Source organism: Miscanthus floridulus, unplaced genomic scaffold, assembly GCF_019320115.1.
Source record: "Miscanthus floridulus cultivar M001 unplaced genomic scaffold, ASM1932011v1 fs_755_1, whole genome shotgun sequence".
NCBI lineage: Eukaryota > Viridiplantae > Streptophyta > Magnoliopsida > Poales > Poaceae > Miscanthus > Miscanthus floridulus.
Genome location: NW_027097225.1, coordinates 12,712 through 33,793, shown reverse-complemented (window position 1 = coordinate 33,793; position 21,082 = coordinate 12,712). Strand labels below are relative to the sequence as shown.

Here is a 21,082-nt window from a genome sequence, read left to right as displayed (position 1 = left end):
AAATTTAATAACATATTTGAACTTAAGGTCATTTTCGTCTTTTCACACCTGCAGTTTAACGGCGTTAGAGCCCAAACTAACGGAAGTGACATGGAGGACACGAAAAAGTTAGGGTAGTGATGCTGAAGACCGCTGATTTTTCCAGAGACATACAGAGGATTATGATCTTTTATAATGATAAACGGGGAAAAGTCTCAATTTCCTTCGGGAGGGTTTGGTTAATTGGACGAGTCACGAGTGCTCTCCCACCACCCACCCACCCACCAGCGCAAGGCCAGGCCACCACTCCTTACCTTTTCCCCTCTTTTGTTCCTTCATTCACGAATCACGTCTTCTTCCTTTCTTGGCCTTCTCCATCGGGCCCTCCTCACCGCCGAGAAGAGATCTCCTCTCCCGCACGAGGAGGACATCAGGGGAGAGCGATGGGCGGGCGGGTGGATCACGAGTACTCTTACCTGTTCAAGATGGTGCTCATCGGGGACAGCGGCGTCGGCAAGTCCAATATCCTCTCTCGCTTCACGCGCAACCACTTCTCCCTCGACTCCAAGTCCACCATCGGCGTCGAGTTCGCCACCAAGTCCCTGCAGGTCTGCCGCCATTTGCTCCCCTCTTCTCTTTCTCTCTAGCTGTTCTGCACGCGCGCGTTAGTGAATGGTCTCTTCTCGATCCCAACCCGCCAGATCTCGGTCTTGGCGACTGGAAAGATGTCACCAAGATTGCGGTTGGTAGCCACCCGATAAAGCTGCTCGTTTCGTGCTTACGACTGTTTTCTTTTTCTTGGGACGTTGCAAGGAAGCGGCAAATCTAGGTGGAGGGGCTGATAAAAAAAATATATCTGTGGAGATACTTTTGTTTTAGCATCATATATCTGTGGAGATACTGGGAGATCACCTGTTCACACGTAGCGAATGCTTCTTCTATCGATTTTCTGTTTTTTTAGCTGTCCTGGTAATTATTTAATGGTTAGAGTTCATTTTTCAACCATCAAATTACACATATGAGTCAGATTTTCAACCATAAACTATGAAACCGGTAACGGACATCTATTGTTTTATAGGCTGTTTTCTATATTTTTGATATCCTTATTATTGTAAATCAGAAAAATACAAAATTACTATAATTTTTTTTTAAAAAATGTTATGCACCTGTTTATGGTATATATATAAATTTATTTGGAATTCGTTTATTTCAGTTCCTATTGCTTTATTACTTGTTGTCATGCATGCTATTTATTTAATATAAATAATATCTAAATAACTGTAAATAGGACACCGACGAAGAAAAGCTGAACTAGTTTCATATTTTTCTGATTTAAAATAAATTAACTAAGAACTTTTAGATATCAAACTAAATTTTATTATTTTAGAAATTAGAAAGCTACTTACATAATTGGTTATTAGACCAAAAATTTTCTCAACGGTTGTAGGGTGTCTGTTATTCAGTTTCATAGTTTAGGGCTAAAAACCGGATTGACATCCAAAATGAAAATTGAAAAATGAACTTCAGTGTCATTACATTACATATTCCCTCTGTTTCGAATTATAAGATATTTTGATTTTTTTGGATACATTACTTTAACTATATATCTAGATATAGTGTATATCTAAGCGCATAGCAAAAGCTATATATTTAGAAAGTCAAAATGTCTTATAATTTGAAATAGAGTGTGGATGTACCACGCTAGTTTTTGTTACTATGATACTTTTGCCGTATCATAGAGATTGTTTTCAGGCTGTGGGCCATTTTGCCCAGGATCATATCATTTAGTTGGTTGATGTAGATTGATTGATAGGTTGATGTGCCAGCTACTGCCTCTAGTCTGTATGTGGCATCCTGTCTGTCAGTAGAGTGTTTGGTGAAACCAATCTGTCGTCGTAATATTTTTCCTGCTGTTTAATGGATGGCCCGTTGTTTCTTCACATTGTAATTCCTTTGATAACACTGTCATTGCCATTCTGTACTGTACTGGACAGCTATTTTAGCTCAGGACTGCTACTGTTGATCTGCATTTATAACCGATGACTTGAATTTCTCATCTCAATACTGAGCATGCACAAGCCCGAACATTTGTGAGCATGGTTTACTACTCCAGTTACTTCTATGTCGCCTAAGTTTATGTCATCTTCTTTCACAGATGGACGGCAAAACAATAAAGGCTCAGATCTGGGACACAGCTGGGCAGGAAAGGTACCGTGCAATTACAAGTGCCTACTACCGTGGCGCCGTGGGAGCCCTGCTTGTGTATGACATCACAAAGAGGCAGAGTTTCGACAATGTTCACAGGTGGCTTCGTGAACTCCGCGACAATGCTGACTCCAGTATTGTGATCATGATGATCGGTAACAAATCTGACCTAACCCACTTGAGAGCTATCTCTGAGGATGAAGGTAAAGTGCTGGCTGAGAAGGAGGGGTTATTCTTCCTTGAGACATCAGCTATGGAGGCTATAAACGTGGAGGAAGCCTTCCAGACTATTATCACGGAGGTCTATGGCATTGTCAACAGGAAAGCGCTGGCCGCCAAAGCAGCAGCTACTACCACTGCTACATTGCCTTCCCAGGGCAAAACCATCAGCATTGACAGCACTGCAGGAAATACAAAGAGGGCATGCTGCTCTACCTAAAAATGTAATCGGGCTTCAAACATCACATTATACAGAACCTTGGCGACAATTGTTGGTAGAATATGGAGCATAGTGATCACAAATGGTGTGGAGGCAATATCTACTCTTATTCTATTCTATTCTTTTCTTTATTTATTGTGTGGACAAAATGGAGTACATGCAGTTTGTTCAGTGTTTCTGAATCAATAGTTAGATATCTGTATTAGGATTCATACCATTTATGTTCTCAAAGTTAAATGACACTGCAGTATAACTCAGAATCATATAGTCCCAAGTTACTACAGAATTCAAGTGTGAATTTATCACGCTTATGTTCTACTCCCTTCGGTCGAAACTATGAGATATTTTGGCTTTTGTAGAGTCGTTGCTTTTGTTAAGTATCTATACATAGTGCTTTTATTAAATATCTATACATAGTGTATGTGTCAAGGGCGTTGGCGCCTAAGACAGCAAGTTCCCGACTACGGAGTTTGTAGCCCGGTTGAGTAATGGCGCTGGGTTTCTCCCCAGGGCGCCCTATGGTGTACGTGGTGAGATTAAGAGAACAAGAGGTAGATTAGGAGATAACTTGTTCTTGCTTGATTCATCAAAAGCTGATTATAGGGTATATATAGAGCAGTCCAGCGCCCAGCTCTAGCTCCTCATTTCTCTCGCCATTAATCATTCAAATCTCTCATTACTCTAGTCTCTTCCCCAGAATACTTAATAGCTACTGATTACAACTAGTACCTCCTTGGATACCGCCCTTGCAACCCTGGCCACATCTCGAGCCCTGGGACGCCTTTGATATTCGCACCCCCCCACATCACATCTCTCCCTCCCTCAATGAGAAGCTCGTCCTCGAGCTAGAAGCTTGGATAACGGTCGTTGAAGCTGTCGACGTCCTCCAAGGTGGTCGATGCTGCGGGCTTGCCTTGCCAATGCACCAGCACCTACAGCACACCTCTGGCTAGGCGAGTGCGGGTGGCGCGCTCTAGAACAGGCTGCGTTGCACCGTGGTGGGTGGGGCAGAGCTGGAGGCGTAGTTGGTGGAGTCCCCACAAACTTCTTGAGTAGCCCGACCTGGAAGACATCATGCAGCCGGGCATGAGGAAGCTTGAGGCGGTAGGCGATGTTGTTGATGATGGCCGCAACGCGGTACAGCCCGTAGAACTTCCCCTTGGTGATCAAATGCAGGGACGCTGGGGCTCGATGGCTAAGGCAAAGCCAGACCCAGTCCCCAGCATCATAACGGATGTCGCGGTGGTGCTTGTCGTAGAAGCACTTGTAGACCGCCTGGGCTTGCTCTAGACGAGCGTGGGCATCCGCGAGGAGCTTGTCGCGTTCAACCATGCTTTTGGCCACCACAGCCACCCGTGTCTCGCCTGGTTCATAGGAGCGAATGGAGGGAGGCGCGCGGCCGTAGACGATCTGGAACTGCATTGCCTTGAGGGCGGACTAGAAGGCAGTGTTGTAGATGAATTCCACCCATGGTAGCCAGCGTAGCCACTGTCGAGGACGGTCACCCATGAGGCAGCGAAGGTACATGACGATGACCTTATTGGCTGCCTCGGTCTGGCCGTTTGACTGAGGATGCAACGCCGTCGTCATGTGGAGCTTGGTGCCAGTGAGACGCATGAGCTCCTTCCACAAGATGGAAGTGAACACCAGGTCCTAATCTAAGACGATGGACTGTGGGATACTGTGCAGGCGCACGATGTCGGTGAAGAACGCCTGCGCCACAGACTCCGCCGAGTAGGGATGCGCCAATGCAATAAAATGGCAGTACTTACTGAAACGGTCGACAACAGTGAGGATGACAGACTTGCTGCCGACCTAGGGCAGCATTGTTGGCGGTCCTTAACTCATTTCTATCTGCCAACGATTATGACCGGTTCCTCCTCGAGAACCTAGACATAGAGGAGGAAGAACCCGAGGAGGAGAATGTCGAGCCCTCGAAGCAACTAGAGTGCTACATGAACTTGCAAGACCCCGAGCCACCTCGGGAGGAACTCGAGAAGCTCATGCTCGACTGCCCTAGTTCCTTGGCAGGGGACGTCACCATTCGCAGTGCTTCCTATGAGACAAGCAATAAAGCTTGCCTATGCCTACTCTGTCAAAACGACGCGCTTGAGGCTGAGAACAATCATATCCTCCTGAAAGGATCAAGATGCCCAAGAGGGGGGGGGGTGAATTGGGCTAATTCTAAATTTTCTTACAATAATTAAATCCTACGGCTAGCCCAATTAACCCCTTGTGCCTAGAAACGTGTTTCTATTACTCTAACGTACAAAGGACTTGCAACCTATGTTCCAAACTTAATCTAGCATGACAATTCTATGAATGTAAGAACAAGTATTGAATTGCTCAAAGTAAATGCTCAAAGTAAATAGAGAGAGAGGAACGCGGCGATGTTTTGCCGAGGTATCGGAGAGTCGCCACTCCCCACTAGTCCTCGTTGGAGCACCCGCGCAAGGGTGTAGCTCCCCCTTGATCCGCGCAAGGATCAAGTGCTCTCTACGGGTTGATTCTTCGACACTCCGTCACGGCGAATCACCCAAAGCCACTCACGACTTGAGTTGGGTCACCCACAAGCTCCGCCGGGTGATCACCAAGCTCCCAATCACCACCAAGCCGTCTAGGTGATGGCGATCACCAAGAGTAACAAGCATGAACTCTCACTTGACCACGCGAAGCCTAATGAGAAGATGGATGCACACTTGGCTACTCTTGGTTCACTAATGAGGCTACTCTCTTGGATTCTCAAATCTCAATCACCTCACTAGGACCTTGCTCTTCTTGGCACTCACAAACGTGTTTCTTAGCTGTTGAAATGAGCAAAAGTGACTCCACACACGAGTGGAGCTTCTATTTATAAGGCAGCCTGAAAAACAAACCGTTATGAGCTTCTGCGGGGTGACCGGACGCTCCGGTCGTACTGACCGGACGCTCCGGTCAATTCAACCCGTGAACCAGTGAAAATGTGTTGATCGGACGCTAGCAGGGTCCGGTCACCCCTGATCGGATGTGTCCGGTCGCATTAAACCCTTACTGGAACCTTACTGGACTCGACCGGACGCTGAACCCCTAGGGTCCGGTCAGTACTGACCGGACGCGTCCGGTCGCAGATTCCCTTCTCTAGAACCTTACTGGAGTCGACCGGACGCTGCCTTTCAGCGTCTGGTCACTTGACCTCTTCAGCGTCCGGTCGCACCGAACGCAGTCTGTTGATCAAATGAACTGACCGGATCCTGCGGCCAGCGTTCGGTCGCACCGGGGCCAGCGTCCGGTCAGCATTTGACCCTCCATTCACTTCCAACTCTCGATCATATGTAAATGAAGTTTGCTCCAAAGGATCTTAGGCATTCATAGGAGCTACCTAGAGCTAGTTTTAACAAGTGTGCACCACACCTAACTCACTAGACTCACCTAGGTCAAGCTACCCATCCATACCCCCCTTAATAGTACGGCCAAAGGAAAAACAAAGTCCTAAACTACTCTAAGTGTCTCTCCAACTCCAATCGACACTTAGAACTAGTCATCCTTAACCTTGTCATCCATCCTTTGAAAACTGAAATGATTTCCATCGTAGGGGCATGACAACTTTGATTGCCCAATTGATCTCCATTACCATGACCTAACTTAATTGCATCTGCAAAACACACGTTAGTCATAGTAATCTTGTATTGTCATTAATCATCGAAACCCAACTAGGGGCCTAGATGCTTTCAATCTCCCCCTTTTTGGTGATTGATGACAATACCACCTCGAGTATGTGAAAGAGTGAGGTTTTTGACGGGCTTGGTTCATATAAGCTTTTGTCGATAAGAACAAGAGAGTTAGGCAAGCTTATATGACCCAAGCCAACACAATGTACTCAAAGGATATGAATTAAGCATGAGTACAAGTAATAAAGCTCATTTGCATCGAAGTATAAACATGGAAGCAACGGCAAATGAGCAGAACACAAGTGATATGACATATAAAAAGTGTAAAGTAGAGAGCACACATGTCATATATCACAATCACGTAGATATCACTATCATATAGATATAATAATATGCATGAAAGTAACACACGAATGCATAAAAGTAATAGTGTATCACACAGATAAAACTCCAAATGTATATAATAAGCTAATAATAGATAACTAGCTCCCCCTAAAAGTCGCTCCCCCTGAGTCTACATACTCAAACCCTCTCCCCCTTTGGTGTCAACCACCAAAACCTAAGGGTCGGTCGGCGGGGCTGTAGCGAACGAGCCAGGCGCTGAGGTACAAGGAGCAAGCTAAAACTGGGTGCCATCATCATCTGACCCTGAGCTCTGAACTGACTGACCCTCTGTGGCTGGCAATGTCTCTGAAGCGGTCTGGGTCTGAGTTGGGGCAGGTGCTACTTGTGATGCTGCTGGGACGTCTGTCGTAGGATCTGACGAGGCGACAGACGAGGGGAGCCTATAAGTAGTCACAGCGACTAGGGCTACTGTAGAAGGACCGGCAGTATGCATATGAGGCGGTGTAGGCATGCCAGTCAACTCGCTGAAGGATGCTCCAAGACTCCTGGAGACTGACGTGTCAGGCATGAATAGCGAGGGTGACTGCTCCGGTGAGAAGCCCATGTGATATGGTGTGAACTACGGGGCTACCACTGGTGAGGACAACAACTGGGACACCTGAACTGTAGGTGAGACAAACTGAGCTGGAGGCTGTCCTTGACTCTAAAGCCCACTGGGCTATATAGCTGGGGTCATCGAAGTGGTGGCAGGCTGAGCAAGCTGGGGCAAAGGCTGTGGCTGTGGGGCCCCAAGCGCTGTCACTACATGCTGCATAAATCCCATAAGCTGCTGCTGCATGAGTAACTGCTGCTGATGCATCTGCTGCTACTGCTGTTGGAGGAGCTGCTGCTACCACTGGAACTCGTCCTGACGAGCCTGAAACTGTGCAAAGTTGGCAGCCGTCTCCTATGCCTGTCGTGCCTGATCCTGCTGCATCCGCTCAAGAATGGCAATCAATGCAGGGTCCATCTACGGTGCAGGTGGAGCTGAGCTGGAACTGCCGGCCTTTGCATCGTGTCTACGTGGAGGCATCTGAGGAATCGGCTGATAATCATCATCCGAACTATCACTGGACTCGGTCATCTCCTGCTGTGCCTCAAGCTGCTCCTCCTCAGTAGCGGCTATGCCTCTAATGATCTCGTCCTGCTAAGCTACTGACTCTGGAATATCTGGACGACGACTGGGCCGAGCGGGTGCCTGTGGTGTGCTGTGCCGGATCCTCTGTGCCATGTTATAAGCCAGAAACTCTGTGGTGGCACCTCTGTACTCGGCAACCATCTCTAGGGTCCTAACCTGCATAGACTAGAGCATTAGGAATGTAATCCAATGTGCATATGGAAGCTGTCTATGACCCTTGAAGCCCTCAGCTATAGTATCCTCCATCTCTGATAGAAGGAGGTCCCAAATATCAAACACGGTCTGCTGCATCAGGGCATTAAGGAGCCAGAGCTGTAAGCGAGTCAGACCCTCCCTGTATCCCAACCTAGGAAGTAGTGTCCTCCTGATAATGGCCTCTAGCACTCGTGCTGTAGGAGTAAGGTCACTGGGGTTCCTCCTCGACCCCTCACCAAAGGGCTCCTTGAAGCAATGGCGCACAAGATCTGTAGGGGGCACCAACCCTCCATGAGGGCGCCTAGGAGGCTCCTACTGTCCATAGCATACCTCATGCAATCTGACAGGCTAATCCTATAGCCTCAGTATCTCCCGAGCCCTGAAACTCATCACCCTGTAGTCTCTGCCATTGAATGCAAAGTGTATGAAGTTATGATGCGGATCAACGTAGAGTGAAGCATAAAACTGCCAAACCCAAGATGGTACATATACTCCTGTTCGACCAATCAGATCTATGAGCCCCAGCAAATATGACAAGTAGGGGTGGATATGCTCTTCGGCTGCTGCCACAATAGACTCTATACTGCAGACTCTCTAAGATCTGAACACTGCCCCACTGTTGAGATACGCATTATAGAAATTCTCTTAGAGCGTGTATAGAAACCCTCTACTGCTCTCTCATCCCTCCTCAGAGGGAACCACACGTCAAACTCAACAAACCTCAGCTGGCGAACCTGTCTGGCTATGGCGGCCCTCAAGTCAAGGTGTACCACTAGAGGCGGACCCTGTGGTCTGGGTGGTGGGCGTGAACCCCTGCGCTGTGTAGCTAGCCTCGGTGGGACTATAGCACTGGTATGACCAGAGCGGCGTAGCTGGGGTGCCGGCTTGGTCTCCTCGGCCTGCTGGCCCTCCTGAGTCTCCTGAGCTAGCTGAGGCTCTGCTGGTGGGGGCTGCTACTGTGGCTCCTGCTGGGACTCCCCCTGACGCTGAGGCTCCTCAATAGCCAGATGATGTCCTGCCATCATGACAGTCCCTGGTGGACTACCATGAAGTCGCTCAATCTCCCTCAGTCTGCCCTATGCATCGGGTGCCAGATGATCTGCTATGATGACTCCACTATGGGCACCTCCTCTCTCAGCATGCTCTATGGCCTCAGCGACTACTGCTGCTCTCGCTGTCTCTACGTCGGGGTACTTGCGCTTCTTGGATGTCACCTGCTTCGTTGCCTTGCCTTTCGATCCTGTAGGCTGGCGAGGCAGGGGCCTCCGATCGTCATCTCTTGGACCACCACCAACATTCTTTGTGTGAGCCATCTGACCTGACAAGAGGATGAACTGCCGCTGATGAAGATCAACTGACAAACTGACACTCTCGAGGCTTGGCCTCAATCTGTACTCGCGAGCTTGGCTCTGAGTTGTCTAACAACTGCCACAAGAACCTCAACAGCACCGACTCACTGCATGATGGAATAGATGGATATACAAATAAATACAATATATCTAATAGATGTGAAAACCCTAGGAAGCAAGCAATGTAGGTACGAAATTGAGACGACGGGCTTTCTACCTGACGAACAGGCAATCCGAGAGAAGAAGAGACGTGTCACGTGGGGGAAACCTCAGAACCGGCTGGGGCTAGGGTTGCGAAGAACTGCGATGAACCGGTGGCCCTAGATTATTTAGGTCAATGCTTGAAATTTGAATGGATGAAAATCAACCAAGGAGGATGCAATGGCCTTACCGAAGGGCAACAGAAGTGCCACTGAGGAAGATGAAGGCAAGGTGAGAAGTGGACGGCGGTGGAAGACTTGGTGGCTAGCCCTAGCACTGGTGGCGCGGCAAATCGGCACGGTGGAGGCGCGGCTGCGGTGGCATGGAGCAGAGGCGAGCGCAGACAGTCAATGGTGGCGCGCGGTCGCGGGAGACGTAGAGATGTGGCGCGAGGGGCTCGGCACGGGCAGTCGCGGATGGTGACGAGCTCGGGCGGCTGGAGACGAACGACGGCAAGAAAGCTCGGTGGCGTGGTGGAGCGGTGGTGGCGTGGCTAGGGCATGGAAAAGCTGCGGCGACGTACGGGTTAGGTCAAGGAAAAAAAACGCGACGGCTGCGGTTAAATGAGGACCCCCAACGCGATAGAGAAGGAAATGGAAGAAGAGTCCTGATGCCACACGAGATCCACTGACTGGACGCTCCGGTGGTAGCGACCGGACGCTACCACCCAGCGTCCGGTTGATTCCAGAGAGGTCCAATTCCTCTGGAATCGTGACCGGACGCGTTCGGTGGTCCATGACCGGATGCAGGCAGGGTCTGGTCAATACAGCCTGTTCGTTCTTCAAACGACCAGACGCTGGATCCCTTCCTGACCAGACGCACAAACACAGTGTCCGGTCACTCCTTCAGCAGCAGTTCACCTCTTGTGAACTGACTGGACACTGGACAGCAGCGTCCAGTGTAGCGTCCAGTGGTCCTTTTCCAGCAAATCTTCAAAGTTCCTTCACGCTGCCTGTTCCCAATCAAGTCCCAACTTGAATAAGATCCAAATAAACACCAATTGGGACTGATGTGAGTGACCTCTCTCAAACCCTCATATTTTTCAAAATATTTTGCCTTAGGCTATAATTCTTTTTAAGAAAATAGGCAATAAGAGGGCAAATGGAACAAAACGACAAAACAACATCCATGCATATGCAATACTTTGTAAGTAAATCTTGTTGCTTGTCAAGTTTGAGCTTCTTCACACGCTTTTCAACGGTTATCTTAACCATGTTAGACAAGCCCTATATGCATTGCCAAAAATTAAATATGTTGTTTATTACAATGAATGCAAGGGACAACACAAGCTCAATTTTTAGTGAAGTTGTGTCGGGTACCATAAAACGGGGTACCCCGAGCGCATACCAAAAGAATCACTTAGACCCCATCAATAACAGAGCCAAAGGGTAAGCCATTTGTTAAACCCCGGCCTCGTCCGAACTCGCTAGCCCTCTGCCCCGCTCCTGGCCTCGCACAGGAGGTCTCGGCGGCCCGTTAAACCTCCGCCTCGTGCAAGGCCTTGCACAGAGGGCCTCGACGAGGAACCAATTTTCCATCTCACTCGAGGCCCCGTGCGTAAAGCCTTGGACGAGACGTCGATTCTCCGTCTCGCTCGAAGCCGGCTCGGCAATAATCCGTCGCTTCCGCAACGACCAGTCTCTCCGACAGCGCGTCGCGTCCCATTAATGCGTCAACCACTCCCGCAATCTCAGTCGAACAATGGCTTGACACCGCAGAATGTCTGACGGGACGGGAAGTCACATCAACGCCATACTGACCAGGACCGGGCGCGGCCAGGGTTACCGGCCACTGTTCCGGTGCTATGCCCACGATTAGTGCCTACACTACACTGTGCCACGTAACTCTCGCCCCGGAGACAACGCGGCTTGGGGAGTCTAGTCCGGGTCACCATAGCCTCGGAATCAGCGTACGAGATCAACTGTTCCCTCCAAGCCTCGGCAATCTACATCAGGGTCTCGGCAATCTCGGGATTCACGTCACAATCTCAGGATTCACGTCTGCCGAGACCCCCACGATGGTTCGGCCTCGGCCCCGACTGAGCCTCGGCTTCTCGCGTAGTCAATACATAGTGACCCGCATGCCGACCGTCATGTCCGCTTCGAGGTAACACTGGAGCTCCCATGACGCACAGGATCGGATGTGGCCGACGCATCGCCCCAGTACTTCGAGGATGAGACCACTCTGTCGCCCATGTCGCCACAGTAATAGGCTACAGGGCTTGAACATGCCGCCTCCATTCGCACGACGCCGTGTAGTTAGCGCATGCATCACCCTTGTCCCCCCCTTCAAACTATAAAAGGGAGGGACCAGGGCCATTTCTAGGGGAGGAGACGGACGATTAGGCCTATGCCCACGCAGTGAACTCACGTATGAACACACAGACGAACGCTCGAGCTTCCCCGCTGCCTGAGATTAACATCTCAAGCAATCCACGCCACTCCACGTAGAGACCTAGGGCTAGTTCCCTCTCTCGCCCTGCTTGTAACCCCTACTATGAGCATTTCGGTGCAAAGAATACAAGATCGACCTCTCAAACTGGACGTAGGGTGTTCATTACCCGAACTAGTATAAACCTTGTGTCTCTTTGCGTCACCATCCGGGACTGGGAACACACAGTACAAATTTACTAGTTGGTTGAGGGCCAGCCAGTCCAAAACACCGACAGTTGGCGCGTCAGGTAGGGGCCTCTGCGTGTCAGCTTCGTCATCCCAACAAGTTCTGGATGGCAGACCCCGTACGACCATTGCGTCTCGGTACGGTGGTCTGGTTTGGGAGCCTAGAGTTCATGTCTCTAGGGCACGAGTACGATATGGTACTCCTCACACCCTGAGCCCCGTCTGCCGACGACGACGTCATGCACCCACAGCCCAGGCATAGGCGGTGCCCGGGCGGCCACTCTCGTCGCGCTCGCCAGGCACGACGCGAGTGGGGCCACGCCGACACCACGCGAACCTAGGGCGACACGCTACGCTCCGCTGGTATCCCATGCCTAGCTGTTGGCACAAGGTCCCTGGTTGGGGACCTATCTGGCCTGAGCCTGGACAAGGGAAAGACGCCGGTGGCGTGCGGCAATGCCTCGTCACCAAGCTCTAGCCCGCCACCTCCTGAGAAGCCGGCTCCGGCGAAGCATAACCCAGCGATGGCACCATCCCCGTACCCCTTCGGGTTGAGAAATGCCACCGCCTCCTATGCTTATGCCTACGCTTCCACTCACGTGGAGCCCTCGGGACACCACCAACATTTCGCCCTCGACTTCGGTACCGCGACTTCGACTCACTCGCATGCCGACTCCTCGGAGATGGACGAGGCGTGGGCCAGAGCGGATTTCTCTTGGCTTCGCGACCCTAAAGCCATGCGTCGCTTCCTGGCCGCGAGTGACTATTGCTTCGGCTACTCCGACTCTGACGACGAAGGTACTTACGATCCTACTCGTGAGTGCTTCCACGTCGGACTCGGGATGCCAAGCATGGGCGATGAGGATGAGGGGGTAGGCAACCGTACTTCGCTTCGCCAGGGAACAGGCGATGCCACGCCCTCACGCATTGTCCCACCGGCAGCGCGGAATGAGAACCTTGCCCTCGGACAACTTCGACGCCTGGACCTTGAGCAACTCCGTGAGCTTCAGGCCAAGGTCGAGCAAGATCGACTCCTTCTGCAACAACTCCGAAACACTCTCGAGCAGGAGCAGCAGGGCCGTGGTGACGGTGGAGGAGCCCGGCGGTGGGCTCGCAACGTCCACCACCGCATCAACGATGACGAAGGGGGCGATCATCCCCCAATCTTCAATCGCGCTAGCCAGAATGTCGTGGCTACGGCGATGCTAGTGCGCGCGATGCCCGAGACCTCTACCACGGAGGGGCGATGGGTCTGCGGCGAGCTCCAGGATCTCCTTGAGACCGCCGCAGTGCTGCAGGTAGAGAGTTTCACCTCCTGACAGCGCGGAGCCGCCTCGGACCTCCCCTCGGCACCGCATCGGCAGGATAGGGAGGCCTCGGTTCGTCCTGAGCCTGCTCAGGCGCTAACAATCGATAGGGTCCCCTTGCTACACGACCGCCTCGACAACCGACGTGAGGTACGAGACAACCATGAGGTGGTCAGCAGGCGACGATGCCACGACAATGAGGGGCCCACCCATGGCTACCATCCACACCGCGACGGCTGCTAGGACAGTGGGGAGGACCGTAGCCCCTCTCCTGAACCACCTGGCCCCTGAGTTTTTAGCAGGGCCATCCGCAACGCTTAGTTTCCAGCCCGGTTTTGCCAAACGGCCAACCTCATAAAGTATAGCGGCGAGACCAATCCTAAACTTTGGCTTGCCAATTACCACCTGGCATGTCAGCTAGGCAGCGCGGACGATGACCTGCTTATCATCCGCAACCTCCCCTTGCTCTTGTCAGACTCGAACACCTTCCTCCCTCACAGATCCACGACTGGCGCGACTTGGTTAGGATCTTCGTCGGGAATTTCCAGGGCACATACGTGCGCCCTGGAAACTCCTGGGACCTTAAGAGCTATCACCAGAAACCGGACGAGTCTCTCCGAGACTTCATCCGGCGCTTCTCCAAACAGTGCACCGAGTTGCCCAGCGTCGGTGACTCAGAAATCATCCAGGCTTTCCTCTCCAGCACCACCTGCTAAGACTTGGTCTGAGAGTTAGGCCGAAACGTGCCGCGCTCCTCGACATCGCCACCAACTTTGCCTCGGGTGAAGAGGCAGTTGGAGCCATCTTTCCCGACAACGACGCCAAGGGGAAGCGGAGGGACGAGGCCACCGAGGCCTCGGCTCCCCGCCTCCCTAGGAAAAAGAAAAAGGGTCGCCAGGGGAAGCAGGAGATCCTCAAGGCTGATCTAGTCATGTCCACGGAGCACAAGAATCCCCGAGGCCCTAGGGGCCCTGGGCTCTTTGACGACATGCTGAAGAAGCCCTGCCCTTACCACCAGGGCCCAGTGAGGCACGCCCTCGAGGATTGCACCATGCTCCGACGTTATTACGCCAAGCTCGGGCTCCCCGATGATGACGCCAAGAAGAGGGGCGCCAGCGACCGGGACGACGACAAGGACGAAGGGTTCCCCGAGGTGCACAATGCCTTCATGATCTTCGGCGGACCCTCGGCGTGCCTTACGGCACGCCAATGAAAGAGGGAACGCCAAGATGTCTTCTCGGTTAGGGTAGCCACTCCCCGATACCTTGACTGGTCTCGAGAGGTGATCACCTTTGATCAGGATGACCACCCTGACCATGTCCTAAATCCCAGGCAGTACCCACTCGTTGTCGACCCGATCATCAGCAACACTCGAATCACCAAGGTGTTGATGGACGGAGGCAGCGGCCTCAACATCCTCTACGCCAACACCCTGGAGCTCCTGGAGATCGACCGGTCATGGCTCTGGGGTGACGCCGCGCCTTTCCACAGCATTGTGCTAGGGAAACGCACGCGACCCCTCGGGCGCATTGACCTTCCTATTTGCTTCGGCACCCCCTCCAACTACCGCAAGGAGATCCTTACCTTCGAGGTGGTTGGGTTCAAGGGAACCTACCACGCCGTCCTGGGGCGGCTGTGCTATGCCAAGTTCATGGCAGTCCCCAACTACACCTACCTCAAGCTCAAGATGCCGGGTCCCAATGGCGTCATCACGATTGAGTCCACGTACGAACACGCATACGACTGCGATGTCGAGTGCATCGAGTACGCCAAGGCTCTCGTGGAGGCCGAGACCCTCATCATCGACCTTGATCGACTTGGCAGCCAGCTGCCCGAGCCCAAGCGTCGAGCCGGGAATTTCGAGCCCGCGGAGGCCGTCAAACTCGTCCCAGTCGACCCCGTATGCCCTGACGACCAGGTGCTGAGGATCAGCGCCACTCTCGACATCAAATAGGAAGTCGTGCTCGTCGACTTTCTTTGTGCGAATGCCGATATGTTTGCATGGAGTCCCTTGGACATGCCGGGCATACCGAGGGAGGTCGCCGAGCACACCTTGGACATCCGGGCCGGCTCCAGGGCGGTGAAGTAGCGCCTACGCCGATTCGACGAGGAAAAACATAGGACCATCGGTGAGGAGGTGTAGAAGCTCTTGGCGGTCGGATTCATCAAGGAAGTATCCCATCCAAAGTGGTTGGCTAACCCCGTGTTGGTCAAGAAGAAAAGTGGGAAGTGGAGGATGTGTGTAGACTACACCGGTTTGAATAAAGCATGTCCGAAAGTCCCCTTCCCATTACCTTGAATCGATCAAATCATTGACTCCACTGCGGGATGCGAGACCCTATCTTTCCTTGATGCGTATTCCGGTTACCATAAAATCAAGATGAAAGAGTCCGACCAGCTCGCGACTTCTTTCATCACCCCATTCGGCATGTACTGCTATGTGACTATGCCTTTCGGCCTCAGAAACGTAGGGGCCACATACCAGCGGTGCATGACCCTGGTCTTTGGCGACCACATTGGGCGAACCATCGAGGCCTATGTGGATGACATCATGGTCAAGTCCAGAAGGGCCGGGGATCTCATTGATGACTTAGAGATAGCCTTCAAATGCCTAAGAGAGAAGGGCATCAAGCTCAACCCCGAGAAGTGTGTGTTCGGAGTCCCCCGAGGCATGCTCTTAGGATTCATAGTCTCAGAACGCGGCATCGAGGCCAACCCGGAGAAGGTCTCGGCCGTGACCAGCATGGGACTGATCTAAGACCTCAAGGGAGTGCAGAGGGTCATGGGATGCCCTGCGGCCCTAAGCCGCTTCATCTCACGCCTTGGCGAAAAAGGCTTGCCTCTGTACCGCCTCTTGAGGAAATCCGAACGCTTTTCTTGGACCCCCGAGGCCGAAGAAGCCCTCGCCAAGCTCAAGGCCCTGCTCACCAATCCTCTCATCCTAGTACCACCAGCCAGGGACGAGGCCCTCTTACTCTACGTCGCCGCAACAACCCAAGTGGTCAGCGCAGCCGTGGTAGTGGAGAGGCAGGAAGAAGGGCACGCTCTACCCATCCAACGACCTGTTTACTTCATCAGTGAAGTGCTCTCTGAGACCAAAATGCGCTACCCCCACATCCAGAAGCTGGTCTACACCATAGTCCTGGCCCGGCGCAAGCTGCGTCATTACTTCGAGTCCCACCCAGTAACCGTGGTATCGTCTTTCCCCTTGGGAGAGATAATCCATAACCGGGAGGCCTCGGGTAGGATAGCCAAGTGGGCCGTCGAGCTTATGGGGGAAGCCTTGACTTTTGTGCCTCAGAAAGCGATTAAGTCTCAAGTCATGGCCGATTTTGTGGCTGAGGGGACCGACACCCAACTGCCACCTGCTCAAATTTAGACAGTGCTGGACCATGTACTTTGACGAGTCTGATGAAGACCGGGGCAGGCGCAGGTCTGCTCTTCATCTCGCCCCTCGGAGTACACATGCGCTACATGGTGCGGCTCCACTTCGCCGCCTCCAACAACGCGGCCAAGTACGAGGCCCTCGTCAACGGCTTGCAAATCGCCATCGAACTTGGGGTACGGCGTCTCGACGTCCAGGGCGACTCGCAGCTCGTCGTCGATCAAGTCATGAAGGAGTCAAACTGCCTTGACCCCAAAATGGAGGCGTACTGCAAGTTGGTACGTCGCCTAGAAGACAAGTTCAACGGTCTTGAACTCAACCACATCGCGCGGAAATACAATGAGGCCGCGGACGAACTGGCAAAAATGGCGTCGGCACAGGCTCCGGTCCCCCCAAACGTCTTTGCCAGAGACCTCCACAGGCCTTCCATCGACTATGCCTCGACAGCGAAAGAGGGCCCACTGACCAAACCTACCGCGAGGCTCGACGCCCCCCTACCGCCGAGACTCCTTCGACCGAGCCCGAGGTCATGGAAGTCGACACAAAGACTCCCCAGACCGACCAGGACACGGACTGGCGAGTCCCGTTCCTTGATTGGCTCACTCAAGGAGAGTTTCCTAGTGACAGAACCAAAGCCCGATGGCTTGCGCGACAAGCCAAAACTTACATCCTCTGCAATGGTGAGTTGTACAGGCGAAGTCCATCTGGCGTCCTCTAACGATGCATCACCACCGAGGTAGGCCAGGCCCTACTTTGGGACTTGTAGGCAGGGGCCTACGAGCACCATGCGGCGCCTCGGACGCTCGTCGAAAATGCCTTCCGCCAAGGGTTGTACTGGCCGATGGCGGTTGCTGATGCCACCAAGTTAGTACGCTCCTGCGAAGGATGCTAGTACTACGCGCGGCAGACGCACCTCCTGGCCCAGGCCCTCCAAACCATCCCCATTACATGGCCGTTTGCCGTATGGGGGCTCAACATGGTCGGGCCTCTACAGAAGGCCCCCGGGGGCTACACCCATCTGCTGGTAGCAATCGATAAGTTCTCCAAATGGATCGAGGCTCGCCCGATCAATCAAATCAAATCCCAGCAAGCGGTGCTATTCTTCACTGACATCATCCACAGGTTTGGGGTTCCGAACTCCATCATCACTCACAACGGGACACAGTTCATCGACCAAAAATTCCTAACATTCTGCGACGACCACCACATCTGTGTGGCCTGGTCGGCCGTAGGACACCCAAGGACAAACGGCCAAGTAGAATGCACCAACGGCATGATCCTACAAGGCCTCAAGCCAAGAATTTAAAACCGGTTGAAGAAGTTTGGCAAGAAATGGCTCGCCGAACTCCCGTCGATCATCTGGAGCCTGAGGAACACTCCAAGCCGAGCCATGGGGTTCACACCTTTCTTCCTGGTCTATGGAGCCAAGGCTGTCCTCCCCACTAACTTGGAATATGGTTCCCCGAGGCTACAGGCCTACAACGAGCAAAGCAACCGCACCACCCGTGAAGACGCCCTCGACCAACTAGAGGAAGCCCAAGATGTGGCACTACTACATTCGGCCAAGTACAAGCAAGCCCTACGGTGCTATCAGGCCCGGCGCATTCGAAGCCAAGACCTGAAGGTAGGCAACCTAGTCCTGAGGCTAAGGCAGAGCAACAAGGGCCACCACAAGCTGACCCTGTCGTGGGAAGGACCATACATCGTCGCCCAAGTGCTGAAGCCCGGGACCTACAAGCTAGCCAACGAGAAGGGCGAAATCCTCACCAACGCTTGGAACATAGAATAGCTACGTCGCTTTTACCCTTAAATTTCCAAGCATTGTATACATTGTTTCTCGAAATACAATTAAGAAATGTTCTTTAGTTGTTCTAATTCTTCGAGAAACCCCGTGAGCCCATCAAAGGCCTCGACAGTACGATAACGTCATAAGGGAGACACGGCTCTGCTTCTGCAGAACTGAGCCTCCCTCGAGGGCTAGATGGGGGATTCCCCCCTAAGTCCCACGCACCATTTTTTAGTCGTTTTTTTGAAAAAATTCCTATGCCAAAACTCTCTAGCACGCTCTGACGAATCGGTTGCGAAAAACCTAAGGACCAAAAGTCCGTCTCAGGGCCAGAAGGCCGGTAGAGTTGCAAGATAGCCTACGCCTTCGGGCTACGGCACTCCCTCACCACCTTTCGCCCAAGGGGCGGCTTAGGTTCCAAGGGGGCTTTTTTTGCAAAAGACATCTGATCAGAGACAACAGAGGGCAGAGGCTTGGAAATACAAGAAAAACGATTAAGAAGCACGATTACTTTAAAAAAGGCCTCAAAGGTCACAAGCGTCATGATACAAAGTTAATCCCTAGTCTATTTACATGGCCTCTGGGCCTAGGTCAAGGCTCAGGGCCTCCAGCATCGGCAGACGGTGGGGGAGGGACCACCTCCTCTTCAAACAGCTTGGCCAGAGCCGTGCCAGGGCCCTCCACCGCCTCCATCAGCTTTGCGACCACCTCATCGGCCTCCTCCTCATCATTGGGTAGGATGTAGCCATTGCTGATGGCTTGGAGGTCAACGCCAATGTAGTGCAAAGCGATGACGGCCAGCGCGCGCTTGACGCCCATATGCAGCGCCCCTCAGAGTCGCTCGCCCACTTGACCACTCAACGCAATCAGGCGGCTCCTAAGAGAGCTTCCTGACTGGACCCCCTTGACTTCTAGGGCCTCATAGGCGGTACGGGCGGCGCTCTTCAGCGCATCATGCTCCCTGATCTTGGTTTCAAGCACCGCCTGCACTGCAGCGGAGGCCTCGGCTGCCTGGGTGACCTCCTTCTCCAGCTCTGCGCCAAACGCAATGGAACAAGGTTGAGCGCAAAGGAGTACAAGCCAGAACAAGGACGGAAGTCTATGGAACTCACCCTCGGCCTTCTGCCCCCAGCGTCTGTTTGATGCACAGCATTGATAGCACTATAATCAGTAAATTCTTGATACCCATCTCCATACATATTCTTTTGCAATCTGTTTGATGCTGGAGAAACTCTATAAGCTGAAGGTGGCACTTCTCCTGTGGTACCAAATGTCACCTGGCCATAGGTGGGATGTGATTGCTTTTTAGTGTGAGTCAATCCACCTATATTTGAAGGCGACGCTACTTCTTTTCCAACAGGCTTCTCTTGATGCTTTGGAACATTGAAAAGCGTCGGCCCACTGAGTGGTCCAACATTTTCTTCGAAGTATTTATCAACCATTGGACCAAAAGTACTGATCATGATTGCTCGAAAGGTATTCAGAAAAGTTGTGTGATGGTTTGTCATGGTTTCTACCATAGCTTTATAAACCAGGGCTGCCATCTTCTGAGCATCCTCCTCTTCAGTGTAATCAGTTTGATGCGGAAGAAGAACCCTTGGCATTGACTGCTTTTGAAACACTTTATTGCTCTTGTTTTTGGAAAAAGACATCAAGCACTTTCGTTGGTATTGCTCACATGCTTGTAGCACTAAATCCCTGTAATTATCTGGCAATTCTGTCATGCTCACATCCAGAACATGATCATTGTTGATCTCAGACGCCATCTTGAACTAACAGGTTGTCCCACCGGGCGTGCCAAAAAGTGTGTTGACACAAAATGTGACACACTGTGCCTCACACACAGCAAGCCGAAAAGCGTGGCTTCAATCGGGTTCCCGGGTGCTTCGTGATCCGGAAGCGTGCTAGTCAGTTTGACCTAAAAACTAACAAGGGATAAAACAATTAAATGCCAAACCGGAACATGTCGGGTGAGACCAAACAGTTCCATATATACGGCCCTGAAGCCACTTACAATGACATACAGCTATAGGAAGCTGTCTGTCAACAAGTTTATAAACCATTCAGCTAATCGTAAGATGAACACACGTAAAGGTCCGATTGCCGAATGCATGTGCATGGGAAGACATGTTTGAACAAGTGAAATTAATTATGAGTCAATGCATAACCAAGTTCAGCAATCCAGCCGAATTGGGGTCCATGAAGAAGGAACGTACAAATAAAAACGATTAAACTAATCTAAAACCTGCATCTGCTGCACGACACCTGGTTTCGTTAAAGCTTAAACGTGATTAACATGCATGAACCCGTGACATGTGACAATCTAGATTAAGATAATTCAGCCATTATGAGCATGTTATCTATTTGCAAAGGTAATATGAAAAGCAATGATCGTTGAAGCATGAATAAAACCATAAGAGCGAGAGAGAGAGAGAGCCGAACAATATCA

The 21,082-nt window shown here is 51.8% G+C and overlaps 1 protein-coding gene across 1 annotated transcript; it reads left to right on the top strand.

The window, feature by feature from the left end:
- Positions 1–266: 266 nt before the first annotated feature.
- Positions 267–2,921, top strand: LOC136532976 (ras-related protein RGP2). Its single transcript, XM_066525545.1, has 2 exons — positions 267–587; positions 2,135–2,921. Exons 1-2 carry the CDS (start codon positions 423–425, stop codon positions 2,621–2,623), a joined length of 654 nt encoding a protein of 217 aa, XP_066381642.1. The 5' UTR covers positions 267–422; the 3' UTR covers positions 2,624–2,921.
- The last annotated feature ends 18,161 nt before the right edge of the window (positions 2,922–21,082 follow it).

What these genes read in the sequence shown, in the direction of transcription:
- LOC136532976 (XM_066525545.1), top strand. Translation starts at nt 423, where the DNA reads ATGGGCGGGCGGGTGGATCACGAGTACTCTTACCTGTTCAAGATGGTG. An exon ending in TCGCCACCAAGTCCCTGCAG is followed by an intron (nt 588 to 2,134) that starts GTCTGCCGCCAT and finishes CTTCTTTCACAG; the next exon opens with ATGGACGGCAAAACAATAAA.